The sequence below is a fragment of the Rhinatrema bivittatum genome, chromosome 1 (assembly GCF_901001135.1).
Source record: "Rhinatrema bivittatum chromosome 1, aRhiBiv1.1, whole genome shotgun sequence".
Taxonomy (NCBI): Eukaryota; Metazoa; Chordata; class Amphibia; order Gymnophiona; family Rhinatrematidae; genus Rhinatrema; species Rhinatrema bivittatum.
In genome coordinates, this window is record NC_042615.1 from 491,644,919 (window position 1) to 491,664,987 (window position 20,069).

The 20,069-nt window shown below is 43.8% G+C and overlaps 1 protein-coding gene across 4 annotated transcripts in view; it reads right to left on the reverse strand.

The window, feature by feature from the left end:
• Positions 1-20,069, reverse strand: part of BNC2 (basonuclin 2) — a 1,148,851-nt gene that overhangs the window by 356,962 nt on the left and 771,820 nt on the right. For all 4 annotated transcript variants that reach the window (XM_029608627.1, XM_029608611.1, XM_029608619.1 and 1 more), the window contains one exon: positions 13,353-13,588. In XM_029608627.1, the coding sequence (XP_029464487.1) occupies positions 13,353-13,588 (236 nt within the window). The remainder of the gene's footprint in view (positions 1-13,352; positions 13,589-20,069) is intronic.

Consider the following 20,069-nt stretch of genomic DNA (forward strand, 5'->3'; position numbering starts at 1 on the left):
TGGGCATGTAAAAATAATAATAATAAAAAAAATAATAATACTAATAATGATTGCACTCTAACCAGAACAGCCTTGTCACTAAATACCCTGACAAAACTGCACTTAACTGCAGCCAAGCCACTGTGCAACCAGAGGCCAGGCAGCAGACAGCAACCATGAAGTTAAATGTAGAAAATTATATGTGTGGCTTAATCAGTTTCACTCCAAAACATCTTCTTTATTTAAACAGGTATCGAATGCCTTTTCCTTTTATAGTCAAAGCTTTAAAAAAAAAAATTAATCTATGAAACCAAAATTAAGAGACCAAGGGAAGTATCTCAGATTTATCCAAAGTTACCAAAACCATTACTCTGGCTGCTTCACTCCAAATGTATCCCTCTTTCAATCTATAGTAACTGAGGCAAGGAAACCCCAAAGCTGCAGAAAGACAACACGCAACAGCAAAAAAAGAAAACGTGTACTTTTTCTATATATAACTTAACTAACCAAGCAGAACACTTAGCAAGACTTAGTAGGATAAGCAGCGGCCACTGAAAGTCTGGCTACGCTCAGCAGTCGCCACTTTGTAGTTAGCCGGATATCTAGAAGACGGGCAGTGGGCGGTGCTACTTATCTAGCTAACTTACTAAGCTTTTTCTCATAGACACAGAATGGAAGAAAAGCCTTAGTGAATCAGAGCCTTAGCCGGATAAGTGCCGATATTTGGATTTATCTGGTTAAGTTAATCGGATAAGTTAGACCTGTCATAAAGAGCAGGTATCACTTAATCGGATATAACTTATCTGGCTAAGTCGTGCCAAATATGGGGGATATTCAGCAGCATAGCTACACTACTGAATATCCTGTGCAAGTTAGCCAGATAAGTCTTATCTGGCTAATTTACAGAAACGTTGATTTCTGAATATCTACCTCTTATTCCTTAATAAAAATAATCATCCAGCTAGTGCAGGGGTCAGGAACCTTTTTGGCTGAGAGAGCCATAAACGCCACATATTTTAAAATGTAATTCCATGAGAGCCATACAATATGTTTAAAACTAAATACAAGTAAATGTGTGCATTTTATGTAAGATCACACTTTTAAAGTACAATAAGTCTCTGAAAATATTACACCAGGCCTTAAGACACCAATACATCTCCTATTAGGAAAACGGACCAAGTCAGGCTGCTATAGAGTCCTACACAGAAACTACACGCCAGCAGAAAACCTCACCTGAATCACGTGCTGTCCCTCACCTAACATAGAATAAAGAGACCAAAACGCATAACAAGAAGCATGCAGAAAAAACTGAATTGGAAACTGCAACAAGCCAGAGTCTCTGTATGCAGTGTAACAAAGGAAAAAAGAAACATCACCCATCCTTATAAAACAAATCAAGAAATATAAAATCATCAGCAGTAAAACTGTACTAACAAAAAGAACATATTTCGAAACAGCTGATGAGTGGAATATCCAATAATTAAAAACTCATATAAAACATTTCCAGATACCAACAAAATATTTCAAAATAGCAGACACAAAGATCCAGTAATGAAAAATAATAAGAATACAAAAATTTTTTTGCTCTGCATACCTGGGAACGTTTGATATCCAGGTGTCCTGAGATTGTTCTGAATTAGCAGGAGGTGGGGTGGTTTGCTTGGAACTTTCTCCTCTCTCAGTCACATACCAGCGCTCTCTCTCACACTGGCTCTCAATGACACACCTATACACACATGCTCTCAGTCACTCACATATACAAATGTTTTTTCTCTCTCACTTATATAGGCTCTTAATTACACATTTACACACATGCTGTCTATCTTTTCACGCTTACACACACACAGGCTTTCAATCACATAAATACATGCTGTCTTTTTCTCTCACACACAGACTCTCATTCACATGCTTACAAACATGTCCTCTCTTTCTCTCATTTACACACAGGCTCTCAATCACATACTCACATGCTCCCTCACCTAAATCAGCTCTCAATCACACACAGACACACATGGTCTCTCTCTCTCATTTAAACACAGGCTCTCAATCACATACTCACATGCTCCCTCACCTAAATCAGCTCTCAATCACACACAGACACACATGGTCTCTCTCTCTCATTTAAACACAGGCTCTCAATCACATACTCACATGCTCCATCACCTAAACCAGCTGTCAATCAGACACAGACACACATGATCTCTCTCTTACTTATACACACAGGCTCTTAATCATACATACACATGATCTCTCTCACACACAAAGGATCTCAATCATACACACATACTCTTTCAAACAAACAGGTTTTCAATTACAAACTTACACATACAGGGTCCCAATGGTAAACTTACATTCATGCTCTCTCTCTCACAGGCAGGATCTCAATCACAGACATACTCTCTTTCACATATACAGGCTCTCAATCATTCACATACATGCAATCTCTCACTCACACACACAGGATCTCAAACACACATGCTTGCTCGCTCATTCACTCTCTCTCTCCCCCTTCCCCCCCCGGGAACTCGCGGCAGCAGCAGCCGCCACCTCCCAACGCTAACCTCCTTCATTTTCAGCCCTCGCGGTGGCGAAGGCGGAGTCCCATCGGCCGCGGTTGAAGATTTTCATTTTCCTCCGAGCCGCGCTGCAGTCTTCTTCCCGTCGGACACTAGCGTGCCTGCGCGGGTCTTCCCGCGCAGGCACCCGATGCTCTCCACTTCCTCTTCCGGGCCGCGGGAAGAAGAGAGCACCGGCGTGCTCTCTTCTTCCCGCGGCCCGGAAGAGGAAGTGGAGAGCATCGGGTGCCTGCGCGGGAAGACCCGCGCAGGCACCCGATGACTCCAGCGCTGGCACCCGGCTGACACCCGATGACTCCCGCGCAGGCACCCGGATGACTCCAGTCGGCGTGCTCTCTTCTCCTCCCCCCCGCGGCCCGGAAGAGGAAGTGGTGAGCATCGGGTGCCTGCGCGGAAGAAGAGACCACGCTAGTGTGGTCTCTTCTTCCCGCGCAGGCACCCGATGCTCTCCACTTCCTCTTCCGGGCCGCGGGGGGGGGGGGGGGAGGAGAAGAGAGCACGCCGGTGCCGCTGACTCCAGCTGTCCTGCCGCGTTCCGCCCGGGCTGACAGCATTTTAAGCCCGGGCGGCGGAGGACCGGGGAGCAGCTGGGTCAGCGGGGAACCGCGAAGTATGGCGACAGGTGTCTGCGAGCCAGATGCAGCCCTCAAAAGAGCCATATCTGGCTCGCGAGCCATGGGTTCCCGACCCCTGAGCTAGTGTATTTGGATGTTAAATTTAAAGAAGTTCCATATCCATATGGATATGGAACTTCTTTAAATTTAACATCCAAATACACTAGCTGGATGATTATTTTTATTAAGGAATAAGAGGTAGATATTCAGAAATCTTCGTTATATGTAATGCTTTCAAGCAAGTTAAAATGTTCTCTGTAAACCGATTTGATTTGCATACTATGTAAGAAGATCGGTATATAAAAAACCCCAAAATAAATAAATCAATAAATCAATAAATCAACATTTCTGTAAATTAGCCAGATAAGACTTATCTGGCTAACTTGCATTCAGTAGTGTAGCTATACTGCTGAATATCCCCCATATTTAGCGCGTCTTAGCCAGATAAGTTATATCCGATTAAGTGATACCTGCTCTTTATGACAGGTCTAACTTATCCGATTAACTTAACCAGATAAATCCAAATATCGGCACTTATCCGGCTAAGGCTCTGATTCACTAAGGCTTTTCTTCCATTCTGTGTCTATGAGAAAAAGCTTAGTAAGTTAGCTAGATAAGTAGCACCGCCCACTGCCCGTCTTCTAGATATCCGGCTAACTACAAAGTGGCGACTGCTCAGCATAGCCAGACTTTCAGCGGCCGCTGCTTATCCTACTAAGTCTTGCTAAGTGTTCTGCTTGGTTAGTTAAGTTATATATAGAAAAAGTACACGTTTTCTTTTTTTGCTGTTGCGTGTTGTCTTTCTGCAGCTTTGGGGTTTCCTTGCCTCAGTTACTATAGATTGAAAGGGGGGTACATTTGGAGTGAAGCAGCCAGAGTAATGGTTTTGGTAACTTTGGATAAATCTGAGATACTTCCCTTGGTCATTGACATTGTTCCATTAATTTTTCAGGGCCTGTGTACATTTATGTGTACATGTTTCAGGGCCTACACTCAACCTCTGTATCCTTATTACCTGGAAGCTAACAAAGAAGTGATCATATAAAAGTAAGTTTGCTTACTGTAAATGGTGTTTTGCGTAGATAGCAGAGTGAATGAACCATGCTAAATGGGTGCAACATCCTCTGGTGGCGCAGATCAGAATTTTCTCCAATAGCATGGCTCATTCACTCTGCTATCTACAGAAAACACCGTTTACAGTAAGCAAACTTGCTTTTTTCAGTCGATAAGTGAGTGAATGAGCCCTGCTGAATGGGGAGTCCCAAGCTGAGGGTTTCTACTTAGAGAAGCATGGCGATGCTCAACTATAAATCACAACCCAATCACCTAGGTGGCAAGCTCTGTGCACTTGGAATTCTGGCTAAGTCAGCACTCCCAACTGAAGAGTCAGACTCAGAAAGTTTATCCAGACAGTATTGTGCTGTGAAGGTATGGCTTGATGACCATGTTGCAGCTCTGCAGATGTCTGCAATGGGAATGTCTTCAAGTGTGCCAGTGAGGTTGCTGAGGCCCTTATTTGGTGTGCCTTCACTTTTCCAGAAAGCTCGTTTACAATCCAATGTATGCAGAGTCTTTTCCCTTTGCGAAGCATGGGGCTTTGTGAAGAACATCGCGAGAACAATAGATTCATTTAAATGAAAGGCCAACACCACTTTTGGCATAAACTTGGGTGAGGCCGCAATAGCACTTTCTCACGCAAGAACTGAAAGCAAGGTGTTAAATGTACCAATGCTTGCAGTTCGCTGATTCGTCAGGCAGATGTAATTGCCACTAAAAATAGTACCTTCCAAGTAAGGGGCTCGAACGGATTGGTCATGAGGGCAGTTAACACTATGTTCACATCCCACGGGATCGGAGGTTTTTGTATCGGTGGGCAAATGTGTAAAAGTCTTTTCATGAAGCGAGACACTAGTGGATGCATAGCGATAGATTTCTCTTGTACTGGATGATAGTATGCTGCGATAGCACTCAGATGGACTCTAACTGAGGAAGTTTGGATACCTGTCTAAAGGAAGTGGTATAGGTAGTTGAGTATGAATTTAGGAGAACAATTAAAATGGTTAAGAGATTGTTCCTGGCACCAAAGTATGTAATGGGACCATTTGAAGGAATAGTTATGATGCGTGGAAGCTTTCCGAGATGAAAGGAGAACATCCTGAACAGCTTTTGGGAGGTCCAAGCATTCTAAGACTTGGTGCTCAATCTCCAAGCGGTGAGATGGAGAGATGAGAGAAGAGGGTGTAGAAGGGCTCCCCATTCTTGCGTCAGAAGTGTTGGTTGACAACTTAGAGGTCTGGGTGGTTGCGCTGATAATTGTATTAGATATGCGTACCATGGTTGTCTCGGCCATGCTGGGGCCACGAGAATCATGTCCGCTCTGTCGAGGATGCACTTCTGAATTGTGCGGGTTATGAGTGGGATTGTTGGGGAAAGCATAGAGAAGACCCTCAGACCATGAGAGAAGAAAGGCATCCTGGTTATACTGTTCGGAGAAGGAAGTATAGAGCAGAAGGCTTCCCCTTTCGCATTGTACTGGGATGCAAACAGGTCTATGGAAGGCATTCCCCACTCGCTGAAGAGCCTGTCTGCCATATTTTGATCGAGGGACCACTCGTGTGGATGAAACACTCTGCTGAGCTTGTCTCCAGGCTCGAGGGGACATGCGGCCTTGGTCCCTACAGGAAGTTTGGTCATGGTCTGGACCAAGGCAGAGATAACAGTAATTGCGTCCATCCATGGCAAACATGATGTGCCCACAGGAGTAGTATTTGAAGCCCAGAGCCTTCTTTGTTGTCGACATTAATGACAAAAGAATGCAACTGAGGAGGAGAAAAAAAATTCATGTTCACGTGCAGCGCGGAAAAACCCGCAACTGACTAAAACTGTTGTTGATGACCGAGGGACGCACATGGGAAATCCCGTGCACGAACAGAGCAAAGCTCTGCTATTGGAGAAAATTCCGATCCGTGCTGCCGAAGGACTTCGCACCCATTCAGCAGGGCTCATTCACTCACTCAACGATGAAAAAAAAAAACATTCCTATCTCGCCAGAAGTCATTTCTTTGCTGCTAGTGGATAAGTTCTCTAATAAAAACAGGACACTTTCTCCCCCCTCTTCAAGGAGTTGAGCAGGCCCTTCCTGATAACCAGGTCTCCATTCCCACGGCTTTTGTGAGTGCTTGAATCCAGATCTGAATAAACCAGACAACTAAACCCTAAAAATGATTGGCGGAGAAGAATCCTAACCAGGAAATAAAATCTAATTTCATTCCAAGAGTGACTTACAATGGTCTGTAAATTTTCTGCACTGTGACTTGAGAGATAATGGATGGGACATTCTTCTTTACAGAGTACAGTTTGAATCCAGGCCTGAGTCCACAGGGAAAACAGGCTTGCTGGCCGTGTTATCGCCATAAAACGGGCTGCATCTTTAATGTAAAATATTTGATTTCTACACACAATTTTAGCCTGACAGTTTTCACTTCTACTAAAAGTTATTTTAGTTCCTGTAGGATCCTCCACCCCAGCTGCCACGCACCCAAAGGACGGATGGCTGAGAGATAACATCCATTAGCAGGCTGTGAAGTAACAGCATCTGCACCTTTTAGATTTTCAAGACAGAATACCAATCGTTTAGCAACTCTGACTGTGCTTGAGGAAAGTAAGTGTGCATGAGCTGGGATGGGATGGGCTGGTAGGGGAAAGGGAGTCTTACTGCAAACCAGGAGGTGGAACATTACGTTTTGGTATTCTGCCACATCTTCCACTTTTGTTTTTCCTTCTTGTTTTCTCGATTAATTTTTTTTCTATCCCTGCTGATCCTGACAGATTTTGTGCAAATCGATCTGCAGGATGTGAAAATCTGCTTCAGGGGTGCAGAATATTCTGTGCACAGACAAATCTAAAATATCTTTGTCATTTTTAAGCACATCTTAGATTATTGTGGTTTGTTTTTAAAGAACAGAGGCAGGGAAGTCTGGGACAGGTTTAGAGACTGAGATGTCCTGCACTCCGTGAGCAGACTGTGTTTAGGGACAGGCATTCTGGATGTGAAATGCTTCTGATTCTTATCTGGATCATAGTCCAAAACAGAGTGGAGCGTTCTAATAGGTTTCCTATTACTTGAAATATGGGGCAGCTGCAGTTGCCAATATCAGGGCACCCGAGCCTTTTTGCACTGCCCCCACTGCCACCATCCCCCCGGTGGCACCCGGTCGTGGCTAAGGGGGGGAAGGAAAGCAAGAGACTCACTAGTCCGACGATCGGGCCTTCTAGTGGGTGGAGGGGGGAAAGGGGGATGAGGCCAATGGGGGCAGCCTCACCCCCACACAGATGGTGACCATGCTGCACGGATTCTTTCGGATCCTATTCCCGGTATGCTGCGCAATGACCTCATAGGGCAGCTGGCTCCAGCAAGGGACGTGATTGGCCAGCTGCCCAAGAAGAGGGGAGAGCAGGCAGGGGAATGAAGGAGATAGGAGCCTGTCCCACTCCCCTTTGGATCGTTGTCTCCACTGCCAGCCGCGTCATCTTTCTCTCCTGCCCACCCTGTTCAGCTCCTTGCTAGCTCACATTAGCATGAGGCATACAGTGTTAGATATTAGGTAGAATTAAAGTGCCATTGATCAAGTATAACTCTGTTGAAGTGAGTATCGAGGGGAATTGTGAGGGGGCGGGACCTGGTGGCCAATACGCAATGAGCCGCCTTCAGCGTAGCAAGCTTGGGTGGTTCCTGGTTCAGGCAATCGAGGAGCAAGGTCATGCAATGCACAGCAGGCCTTGGAAAGGTGCCTCCTTGGGCAGGGATGGGCTAATGCTTGCGTGTGGCCAGAAAGCTTGCTGCAGAAGCGGTCAGTCGGGTCAGGGCTCGTTTCCTTGTCGGCTCTGGAAACTGCACCTGGATCAAGGGCAGGTGTAGGACCCTCCCACGGAGAGTGCAGGAGGGGAGGAGTTTGGAGTGATATTCGCATCTTTGCTAATAAAGCAGCAGCCATTATATATTCCAAATTGATCTAATGGTCCGTGTATATTCTGTTAGCATAGTCCGACACTGTTAGATTATTGGTAGGATGGGGGGAGGATGGTCCTGGATGTCCCAGTTACTTGCGAATGCCTATGAAACCACATATAACCTACATTACTGTTTAAGACTTGTTCATTTCTGGGGGATAATTTTAATATGGCTCATACTGAGGCAAAATTCATGTACCTTCTCTTTAAAAATTATCCCAGGAATACTACCTGTATGCATTTATACCCACTAATTTGTGCAGGGGTAGATAGTTTTTGGGGGTTTTTTTAGGTAAATTTACATTCGTTATGTTTGAAAATCCAAAACATGTGTGCAGAAGTGCAATTCACTCCCCAACTCCACTCCCTGGGAAATGCCTCATGGCAATGCAGGGTCGAGTCTTGCATATAGCGCTGCTCTGAGCACAAACCAGAAGGGCCATTCCCAAAATAAAAGCCCCATTTCCACCAGCAAAGCCCTGTTCTACCTGTGAAACAGTTTTCAAAATTACCCTCCCTGCGTTGTATGGATTTATTTTGGATTTATTTAATGTTAAATTTATTTTCTGCTATTACACTATTAATTCGGAGTGGATTGCAACATCCACCGATGTTCACAGCCTCCAACACAAAATAATCACAAAATATACATTGGGAAAAAGTATGAAACCCAAGCATGCACATTACAGCCTGAAAACAATTACGTAGTAATTAGAAATTCATATTTATAAAAATAAATAATAAAATAATGAATTTCTGCATACAGAAACCCAACTAGCCCCTCACAAAGATCACGCCAGTGTTAGGTCTTTGCAGGAATTTGGTTCACCACAGATTTTGTAAAACTGCCTCGCACTCACCACCTGCACAGAGGGAACAAGGTGCATGTGGGCACACATTTTCTCTTATCCTCTAGCAATCCTCCTTTTAAAAAAAAGCATGAAACCAAAAAGCTCATTACCAAACAATTAGCGAGAAGGGACCTTTTTTTTGGTGAAAACCCGCCACCGTCATGCATGCACAAGCGAAATCAGCAAGCCTGCTTTACTGTGCATCGTGAACATCCCTGGGATCGGGCCCACGTATGTCTTCATTTGCCCGGTAACACAATCCATAGCCAATTGCTAACCAAATCGATATATAAGACCTTAACAGCCATTCTAACTTGCTTCAATAATCACTCTTCTTTAACTGACATAATGCTCAATATTCTGTTGTTGAGGGCAATCACGGTAATATTGATGTCCTGAGGACTGCGATATCATTGAAGTTTAGCCAGATAAACTGATTTTCCCGCTACTAGTGCATTACAGGAGGGGCTTTACACTGCTCGGATGCAGTTTCCAGTCCAGAGGTTTCTAGAATGTAGTGTGGTTATTATTTTAAAAGTGATCCTGCGCGGCTGATGATCATCCAAGACAGGCTGGAATATTATTCCATATGCTAGCAATGCTGTCTATTAACTTTGTTTGCTTTTCTTAATTTGGGGTTACATTTCTTTTTTTTTTTTTTTTTTTTAAGATCAACATTTTGCCGCCCCCGCCTGTCGGCTGAAATAGTCTGCATTCTCGGTGATTTAACCACATGCTCCAGGAGCACCGAGGCACAAACCGAACTTGAATAGCTAGAACTATCCCGAAAATGTTCTCACAGTACAAACTATTATTTTTGTGTTTATGGAATCGCTTTAAATTGTATGAGTAATTAGTTTTGTTATGATCTTAGATGTGCACCTTAGAACAGATATATATATCTATCTATATATTGAGTACAATGCCATTTTTTTACAAGGTGCTGTACATCCTTTCGATAACAAATCATGAATGTATTCACCCTGCAGCATTCACACCAAAAGAGCAATAGTGAATACAGAGCCGACTGGCAAGCTCTAATGAAGCAATACCAAATTAGTCCAGCCTTATACAGAGATATTTACCTGTTCAAAAGTGATTACTGAAGAACTGTTAGCAAATCAGATTTCTCCCATTATTTATAATCTATACCCCTTGCTTCCTGGCAGATGGTGGTAGGTCTGCTGTTGCATTAGGATATCATGCATGCAACTGTAAGATAATGCAGTTCATTCCTGTTTTAATTTTTCCAGGGTTTTCCCTCCCAGTTTCCTCCACAGTTACCCTAAGTGAACCTAAATCCCTTATTGACAAAGGTCTGAAAGGAAATTAACCCACTCTGAGGATTAAGCTTTCAGTGCCCCCTTTATTGCCAAAAGAGGCAGCATTATCGTACTGACAAAAGCTCCTTGCCATTTCAGGAGGGTCTTCATGCTCCCTCTCTATGCAATCAATCACAGCAGAATGCGGGTCTATATTTATTTATCAACCATCAGGGGAGGGGAAGGTGGTCCATACATGAAGGAAACAGAAACAAAAAGGAAACACCACACCTAAGCTCTGTTTGAGCTCACTTTATGACAACAGCAATTCTCTTATTTCCAGGATCAGGCTAAGCTGGTTAACCCCATACAAAATATCCATTCTGTGGGGTTTAGCAATAGCGGGTTGGATGTTCCTCTCTGGGTTATTTTAAATCTGCAACAGGGTAGACAGCCAGGAAGGGGTGGAAAACATGAGGAGGGGGTCTAAACAAGCTTGAGGAATGGTCTAAGGTCTGGCAGCTAAAATGTAATGCTAAGAAAATGCAGAGGATGCAAAAACCTAAAAGAGCTTCTTTCTAAGCACAAAGGACGAGCAGGATCTGGGGGTGATTGCATCTGATGATCTTAAAGGGGCCAACCCGGTGGTTACGGTGACAGTAAAAGCCAGAAAGACAATATAGTGTGCAATATTATACTAGATATTGAAAGTTGTTATTACCTGTTAAAAAGTTGAATAAAGATATTATAAAAAAAAACAAACCCCAGAAAGATGCTTGGCTGCAGAGGGAGAGGAATGGTCAGCAGAAAAAGGGAGGTGATACTGCCCCTGTACAGGTCCCTGGTGAGACCTCACTTGGAATACTGTGTACAGTTCTGGAGACTGCACCTTCAAAGGGATATAAACAGGATGGAGTCGGTCCAGAGGGAGGCTACTAAAATGGTCAGTGGTCTTCGTTCTAAAGCATATGGGAGCAGACTTAAAGATCTAAACATGTACACCCTGGAGGAAAGACGAGATAGGGGAGAATTAATAGAGACATTCAAATAAATCAAAGGTTTCCATGCAGAGGAGATGAGACTTTTTCACAGAAAAGGAGGCTCTGAAACGAGAGGTCATGGAATGAGGGTAAAAGGGGGTAGACTCAGGAGTAATCTAAGGAAATATTTCTTTACAACGAAAGTAATGGAACAGCCTCTCAGTGGACATGGGGGACGCAAGGACTGGGTCCAAATTCCAGAAAGAATGGGATAAATCCAGGGGATGACTGAGGGAGTTGTAGAGATTGCAAAGCCGAATGTTTGGTGTGGTTGGATGACTAAATAGGCCGTAATGTCTTTGTCTGCCATCAGATTCCATGTAGTACCACCTTCTCCGGTTTCTGTCTCAGGTCTTCCTCGCAGGAATCTACAGTGTTCCCTTCCCTTCATCCTAGCTTCCCCTCCCCACCCCCCCGAGCTGGAAAGTGACTCAGAATACCTATGGCTTTCCTGGAGGGCCTACCAATTTCCCATGAGCACAGCACTGATTCAGCCCACCCACATCCCTCCTAGAAAGAGGGTGCCAAGGGACTAATGACCGAACCCCTCCAGGAGTACCCACAGAGCAATAAGATCTCAACCCTGTCCCTGGCAGCACACCTAACTGGTCTGGTTTACAGGACATCTGTACTCGACCCAAGTATTTCAAAATTCCTATTCATTCTAAATATCCTGAAAACCAGACAGGCTAGGTATTTCGCCAGCAAATGGGTGGGAACCACTGCCACGGTGTGTGTCGCTCTCTGCTCTTTCTCTTGAAGCCTGAAAGCTTTGCCTCTGTGATGAACCTCAACCCCGACCGCTCAGATGAGCAACAGACCCGAGTCTTGGTTTCCCACTGCACCAAGACAAGGGACAGTCACAAGGAACACTTTCTAACTATAAATAAACTGAAAACACAGAGGTAAGTTGTTGAAGGCACTATTACCACATGAGACAGAGAAAACTTGTTTGCCTGCTTAAGGTCATCACTATTTTTTTTTTTTTTAATATCGGCTGGACTTATGATTTTTACTGACTTAAGTTTCCTTTTATTTAATAAATGCATAAAAAGCCAGTAGAAAAGCTGCTTGCAGTGGGTGTTTCAGAATTTTCCTGGGACATCACTCTGTCAACAGGAGAGTTATTGCCTACTGGAAAAAAAAAAAAAGCTCCGCACCCCTGAATTAACAGAGTAAAAATGAAAGATTATACTCCTCTCTCTGCTCTTGCTTTTACATCTCGTTTCCTCTTTATCTGCCCTCCCCCCCATTCCAGACTTTATGCTTGGGTGACTCAGGTACCTTTGCTGGCAGCAGGGGCTGGCAGGAAAGCTTCCTCCAAGACTCACGCTCAGTACTGCTCTATTGCCAGGAGGGGGCGCTGAGCTGCCACAGCGCTTGCCATCTTGTCTCCTCCTTCCTCCGGGCTTGAGTGCCTTTGCCTTTGTGATGCACCCCATACCCTGCACCCCTCCCCATGGCCTCACCGGACAGTAAACTTGCATGCCCCGTGTTTCATTTCCATTCCCGTTAGTTACGGTTATTGCCTACCATGGCGGCTGGAATGAGGCTTTTCGGGGCGCAGTCCACGTATGACTGCACTGTTTCTCTTTCAGGAGTGCCCACCTTCCTTTCAACGTACACTTTCTTGTGTATATCTGCAGATCTCCATTAGCTCGAAACAGAAAGAACAGATGCAGTTTCCCGTAGACAGAAATTCATAATCATGAATTTGGATATTTTACTTAAACTGAAAAATCTATTATTATTATTTATTTTATTTTTTTTTAAATTAAAGAAAAATTGTGTGCTGGAAGACCTGGGTTGGGTTGGGTATTTCAGCATACTAAACCTACCCCGAACGTGCTCAGAATGTCCTGCAGCATTACGCACATGAATTACAACACATCATTTTCTTATATGTATGAATGATGCTAAAGGAGAAAAGGCTGAAGATTATTTTTTTGGGCACCGCTCAGTGCGCTTTTAGAGAAATGTTAGTCATTAAACTAGACTGTCGTAGTAAACAGCCTCTTACCTGAAGGATGTAACCCCGGACGTAGTCTCGGAGCGTCCAGCCTAGCCCGTGTAGGATGTGCAGCACCTCCTCTTGCTTCAGCACACTGAAGAGCCGGTCGAGCAGGATTTTAAGCCGCACTGGTACTGCCTGGGTACCGTAGAGCATCAAGCTGCTGATGTCAAACACCACGTTGGATTGCACAATCTCCACTTGCGTTGGATGGTATAGATGCTGGGTGCTAAGCTTGTCCAAAGCTGAAGTGGTATAGCCAAGAGAGAAAAAAAAGGCGTAAACAATAAATGCATGGTAAAAATGATTAGACAAAATGTAGATATATGTTGAAAGTGATTCGTTTAATTAATACTCTTGCTTAATTTCAGTTGATGCTGCCCAGATGGGTTTGTCTTAGTAAAGTCATTGAATTCATCTCATGCATTTCAGTAAACTAATGTCACCATTAAATGTGGTGGTATCTACGAAATTATAGCAAAAGCTCGGTAATTCAAAGGAAAAGAACCTGTAAGAAGCCTTTCTGTGTAACTGAATTAGCAGAATTTCATACATCCCAATTCTACGGTGGTGAACAGTGCGCTATACAATACCACAATTCGGGGACCTCCCCACAATCATAGCCTTCCAGTCTGTACCAACAATGGGCATCCCAATATTCATTAATGGGCTTTCAGTCCCCAAACATTTCCCCCGCCCCCCTTTAAAGTTCAATAAATCATCCTTCTCATGCCTGAAGGGGGAGCTTTCACCGGCTGTATCTGGACCTAAATGATTCTAGTAAACCATTTGTTCACTACAGAATACCATTATTTACATACACATTGGTCCACCTAACACTCCATGGCAAGACATCTGACCTGTGTGTATCCAACTGACAATGACCTAGCTTCTCCCCAAAGGAAGAAGATATTTACAGCCTTCATGCTGTGACACGATCATTATTATCATCATCATTATTATTATTATTATTATTATTAATGATCATCCCCTCGGCCACTGTTTAATGTTTGTTTTGCTTCTTTCAAGCCCGATGACACTTGCGTAACAGAGATCTTCTCAGACTGAGGAAGGGACCTCTGAGATTCCAAAGGCTCACTGCATCCCTGTGTGAACGTCGTCATCTACCAGTGAAAACTGTCACCCCTTGTAAAGAATCCAGTTTTTGTTAGGATCAAAAGGGTTGCCAAGATTACAGGATACAAAGGTGAATTTTCCAAAGCTGCGCAGGTAAAAATTGATTTTTCAAAAGTTGCACACGTAAATATAGTACCTGCACCTATAAAATGGCACATGCGTATTATCTAGTTTAGAAACCTCAACGTACACACATCAATCAGGGTCCATGAGAAAATGTGCACGTGTACAAAAGGGGTGGGCCAGGGAGGGGCCAACATTTACACAAGTAAGTCATTTACTCCTGTGAATTTGGCAACCTACCCGCATATATTTGCTCCTGCTCAATATCTGGTGTAAGTGATCCTTTACATCTTAAAAGTGAAACATGACGGGGTGAGGGATCTGGGTGAAATGGGGGGCTTCAGGCTGAAGAGTAGGAGGGTCTAGATGACTTGCAGATGGACTGGGCAAACTGGAAGACTAATTGGTAAAATGGTAATTTCATTGCTGCAAACATGTTAGAAAATCTCCCAATTTACAGAGAGCAAATGTGTCTAATTTAGACATATTCAATTTACTCGCATATCATTTTAAAATTAGATGTGAAAGCACACAGGTATACTAATTGCGCATACTTATCCAGCAAAATTCCGATTATCCAGTAAGTAGCGGCTTTGCTGTACTTAGCCAGATAAGTTCCAAGTTAGCCAGCTAAATAACAGCTAAATCAGATAGTCGGAAAAGTATTTATTTATTTATTTATTTTCGTGTTTTTGTATACAGACATTAATTTAGAAACATCATATCGGTTTCCATTTAACATAACTTAGCAACAGAGCTTTACAATTGAAAAATTAAAGAACTAGGTAATAATAAACAAAACTAGTAGAAAACTAGGTTGTTAAATACAATTGTAAAACACTTGTATAACACTTGAATAAGTAGCACTTTTTAGACTTACCTGGCTATCTTAGGCCTGGATTTTCCAACAGTGCAGAGCTCTTTGAATCGCGCGGTAACGGGGGTCGGGGCGAAGCAGGGGGCGGGCCTGCAAAATCCGGCAGCAATCGCACCACCGCGGTGTTATCCCTGCCGGCTTTACATAGCGCCATTGTAAATGGTTGCGCTATTGGGCGCGCTACTGGCAGCGAAAAGGATTCTTACCTTTTCGCAGCCAGCGATGTTTTGCCGCGTCCGCCCCGGTGCCTCCCCGACTCCTCCTCTTCCGGTGCCGAAGCCGCCCCAACTCCGCCCCGATTTAGCTATCGCACACGAAAAGTCCCTTTTCGCGTGCGATAGGGTTAGAAAATGACCTTCTCACTTAGCTGGAAAATAGCACTGTAAGACTTATCTGGCTAAATAGTAGCTTTGCCACTGCTTAGCCAGAAATACTGGTATTTATCTGGATAAGTGCCGCTATTTAGCTAGATAACTTGGAATATATCCAGGTAAGTGCAAAAATATATTTGCATGTTTTTAACATGCATGCTCATGTTCCTGGGTACATTTAGAAATATTTTCTAACCTGTGTACATTGTATACACACAAGTTATAAAATACTACAGCAGTTTTGTGCGCACCCATTTTAAAGTTATCCTCACAAGTGTTATTTTTGTGTGGGGGATATATATTATGTATCTAGATATATAAAAAGTACTATGCCAAAGCTTTTAGTCTATTATTAGCTTGCATATATGTCCAAGTAAGAGCCTTATTCAAAAATGACTTTTTTCCCATTCAATGCCTAGTAGGGGTGTGCACAGAATATTTTTTTGTTTCAATTTGCTTTATGTTTCATTATTTTCTCTCTTTTTTTTTTTTTTATATAGTTCGTTTTATTTTATATAAAATGAAACAAATGGAAAAATGAAATGAAAAACAAAACAAAAAGAAAAAAGTTGTATCTTTTCAATCCCTTCTCCTTGGCTGCAGCCCCACCGCCAAGACCCCACAGTGGCCACACCTCCATCTGACTTCTCTGATTCCTCCCCCCACCTCCATCTCTTACCCATCTGTGACTCTAAGGAGCAGGAGCTCCAGCCCCGCTGGCTCTCCATTTCAAAATGGCATCATTGGGAGCTGAGGTTGGCATCCTTTTATTGTACCTCGGTGCCTCCGTAGGGAGGTATAGGGATACCTCCGGACAACAAAATGGTGCCAGCCTCAAGGTCCACTGGCGCCAGTTTGAAACAGAAACCTGGCAGGGCTGGAACAACTGGGGATCACGCCTACCCCTTGGACCCATGGAAGGGGTAAGTTGTTGGACAGGTATCCATGGGGGGGGGGGGGTGTCTTGGGTGGGGGCACTCTGGCAGGCTTTGGTGGCCGACATTTGAAACACAATGAAAAACAACATTTTGATTGTTTTTGCTTTATTTCATTTTCAAAATGAAATGAAACAAAAGCACATCCTTAATGCCTAAGGGGGAAAAAAAATCCTTATTGAATAAGGGCCTAAGCTTCTTATTTTCTTTTTTGGCTCTACATCTCTTACTAATCTCTTTCCCCTCCAATTACTATAGCTTTCTGTTGGCTTTTTAGCCGAAGTTTTGGGGTCTTACAAACACCGTTTCACAGCTCATCCTCCTGTACTTTGGCTTCTTCTTGGTTCATGGTCACATGAGGATTCATGTACTTCTGATAAATTGCTTTCTTACATCCACAGTGTAAAAGGTCTTATCATTTACCCACTGGCTTCCTTCAGCACACTCACTCAGAGGAATACTTTGTCAAAGAGTTCTGATTTCCTCATACTTCATTTCTTGCAAACTGATTTGTCTGATCTTTTGCTATTCTAGTGGCTAAGTCAACACTGAATAAATAGCTTTAAAAATTAATTTAATGCTCATAAAAGATAAGGCCTTGGTAAGTCTAGGGATTTAAGTCCTCTTTCTATCTGCGGGGCATTTATCCTTTACTGTGTAGTTCTACTTCAAATGCATTTCTGCTACAAAGGGCCTTAAAAGAGGCAGGTAGATTTGCAGAAAGTGCCACAAAAAAAAAATGAGGTATCAGATTAAAAAGCCTGATGTACTGAAGGGTTTTCTCTTTTTGTGTATAAGGAAAATAACCTCCTAGTATGTTTGGAGGTTAACATTCAAACAGGCTGCATAAGCTAAAGTCTGGGGGTGCTTTTACCTGCAGACTTCATAAATTCATGGAAAATTTGTGGATGCACACACAAACGTACACCTGCCGGAGAGCAGAACAGCTGGAGAGCAGGTGCCACTTTGTGCATGTGGATTTACATGCATACGTTCGACAAAAGTATTTGTAGAAATCCTGATCCCAACTCCAATTCCAGCCCCCTTGGAACACCTATTTAAGTATTTGCATACTTTTACGCACATACCTGCCATATAAAAACATGTTTTCTGGAGGGAATTTTCAAAGGAGCTCTGCATGAAAAATAGCACGCAGGCGCACAAATGATATTTTTGAAATCTCAGGAGTATGCACGAACCTGCACTATGGTGCACACATTTTTCCAGGGTAGGGTTCAGAAGTATGCACTCAGGTTGCTATTTTGTAGGTGGTATATATGCGTACATTACCAAACTTGTCCCAACATTTTTATAGCTGCTAATGGACTCTCACAAGTGAAATCGGACTTGTCTTTTGCCTGCAGTTTTGGGTGGAAGGTCTGGGTGAACTGGTGGGGGATCAAAGTGAAATGCTGGAAGTTCTAGGTAAACTGGAGAAGGACTAGGTCAACGGAAGGAGGTATCGGCGAATTGGTGAGGCCCAAGAATGCCCAAAAAACCCCCCGCATTTTCAGAATGGTATACGCACAGGGACTGTAGCTTTCAAATGTGCGTGCAAAAAAAAACGCATTTTCAGAATGGTATACGCCCAGGGACTGTAGCTTTCAAAATGTGCGTGCATCCACTACCATCGGACCATTTTGTCTCGGAATATTGGTTGGGGGGGGGGGTGCGGGAGAGGGAGGGGGGTTTTTAGAGCCTGTTTATGCCATTTCATGTTCATGGATATGGTGAGGTTGCAGGTACACCTTCCTCACTATACTGCTGTTTTTGTTTATCTGAAACTAATAAAAAATGTTTTTCCCAAAATGTGCATGCAAAAAAAACGCATTTTCAGAATGGTATACGCACAGGGACTGTAGCTTTCAAATGTGCGTGCAAGCGCACATGTACATGTATGCGACAGTGCGCACACAGAGATGTTGCCACTTTATAACATTCTCGCTCATATGCGCACAAGTTATAAAATAGCATAGGTGAGTGTATCTGGGCACCCAGTTTTGCAAGTGGGCAAGCACAGCCGCGCAAAGTCAAGATTTGAGCCACGCGAGAGGGGGGATTTTATAACAGGTGCACGTCCACACCATGACCAGTTTCACCAGTTCATCCACCAGTTCGCCTAGTCTAGAGCTAGAGCCTTCAAACCTCCCTCATACTTCCGCTTTCAACCCCCCCCCCCCACCCCCAGTTACCCTGCTCCCTCAAACCCCTCACAGATGCTTGTTTTGCTTTTTTTTTTAAACTTACACCTCCTCCATAGCAGAAGTAAACGTATGCGGCACTGGACCCAGGCACTTGCCCAGGCGCGTATGTAACTTGTGCGCACATCTCTTGGCACCCGCCCCAGAACGCTCACGCCCCGCCCACACCACATCCTTTTTTCATTCGAAATGAGACGTTCGCATATTGGGAGATGTAGGTGGCTTTTAAAATTAGGTGGACACTTGCATGTCCTGCACGCATGCACATCTTCCAATTCTGGCATGCACCCAGCTTTTAAAATGTATCTCATACTTTGTAAAAGACCTGCATGATAGCTCAGAGTTATTAGGCAAACATGTTGTATATTTTTACGCACCTAAAATATATAGACATAACCTTGTAAAATAGGTAGAGAAAGTAAGCATTTTTCTGGCTTTGGAAATCATACGCATTCAGTACAACACATGCACATACTTTCAGGGCAGAAATAGAAGATATTTTATAAACTGTGTGCGCCCTGTCACACAGTTTATAAAATTCTTTCATAAATCTCTGCACATTCACTAACACACAGGGAGGATAACTTTAAAACATGTGCAGTGCGCCCATATAACAGCTACACGGATGCGTGCACGCTTGAACATGTATTTTGTATTGTGTGTGCATTTGCATGCACAATATAACATTTTCTAAAATCTACCCAATATACTTTGGGCCGGATTTTCAAAAGGCCCGGCGGCGCACGTAAAGCCCCGGGACTTGCAAAAAGGGGCAGGGCGGGGTCAGCGGCTCCTGGCACAGCGGCCATTTGCCGCTGTCAGAAATTGTGTGCCGGCAATTGGCTGACAGGCGCAAAAGGTACAACAAAAATTTGGGGGGGTTAGAGTAGGGCTGGGGGGGAAGGTTAGGGGAAGGGGTGGGAAGGTCAGGTTAGAGGGAAGGGAACGGGGGAAGGCTGCGTGGCTCGGTGCGTGCCCTTGCGCGCGCCGACCCTGGATTTTATAACTTGCGCACGCAAGTTATAAAATCGGGTGTACATGTGCACGCGCCGGGTAGCGCACGCACATGTACGCCCGCACGCAACCTTTTAAAATCTACCCCTTTGTGTCTAAAAGGTACGTGGTATATATTTTCAACATAG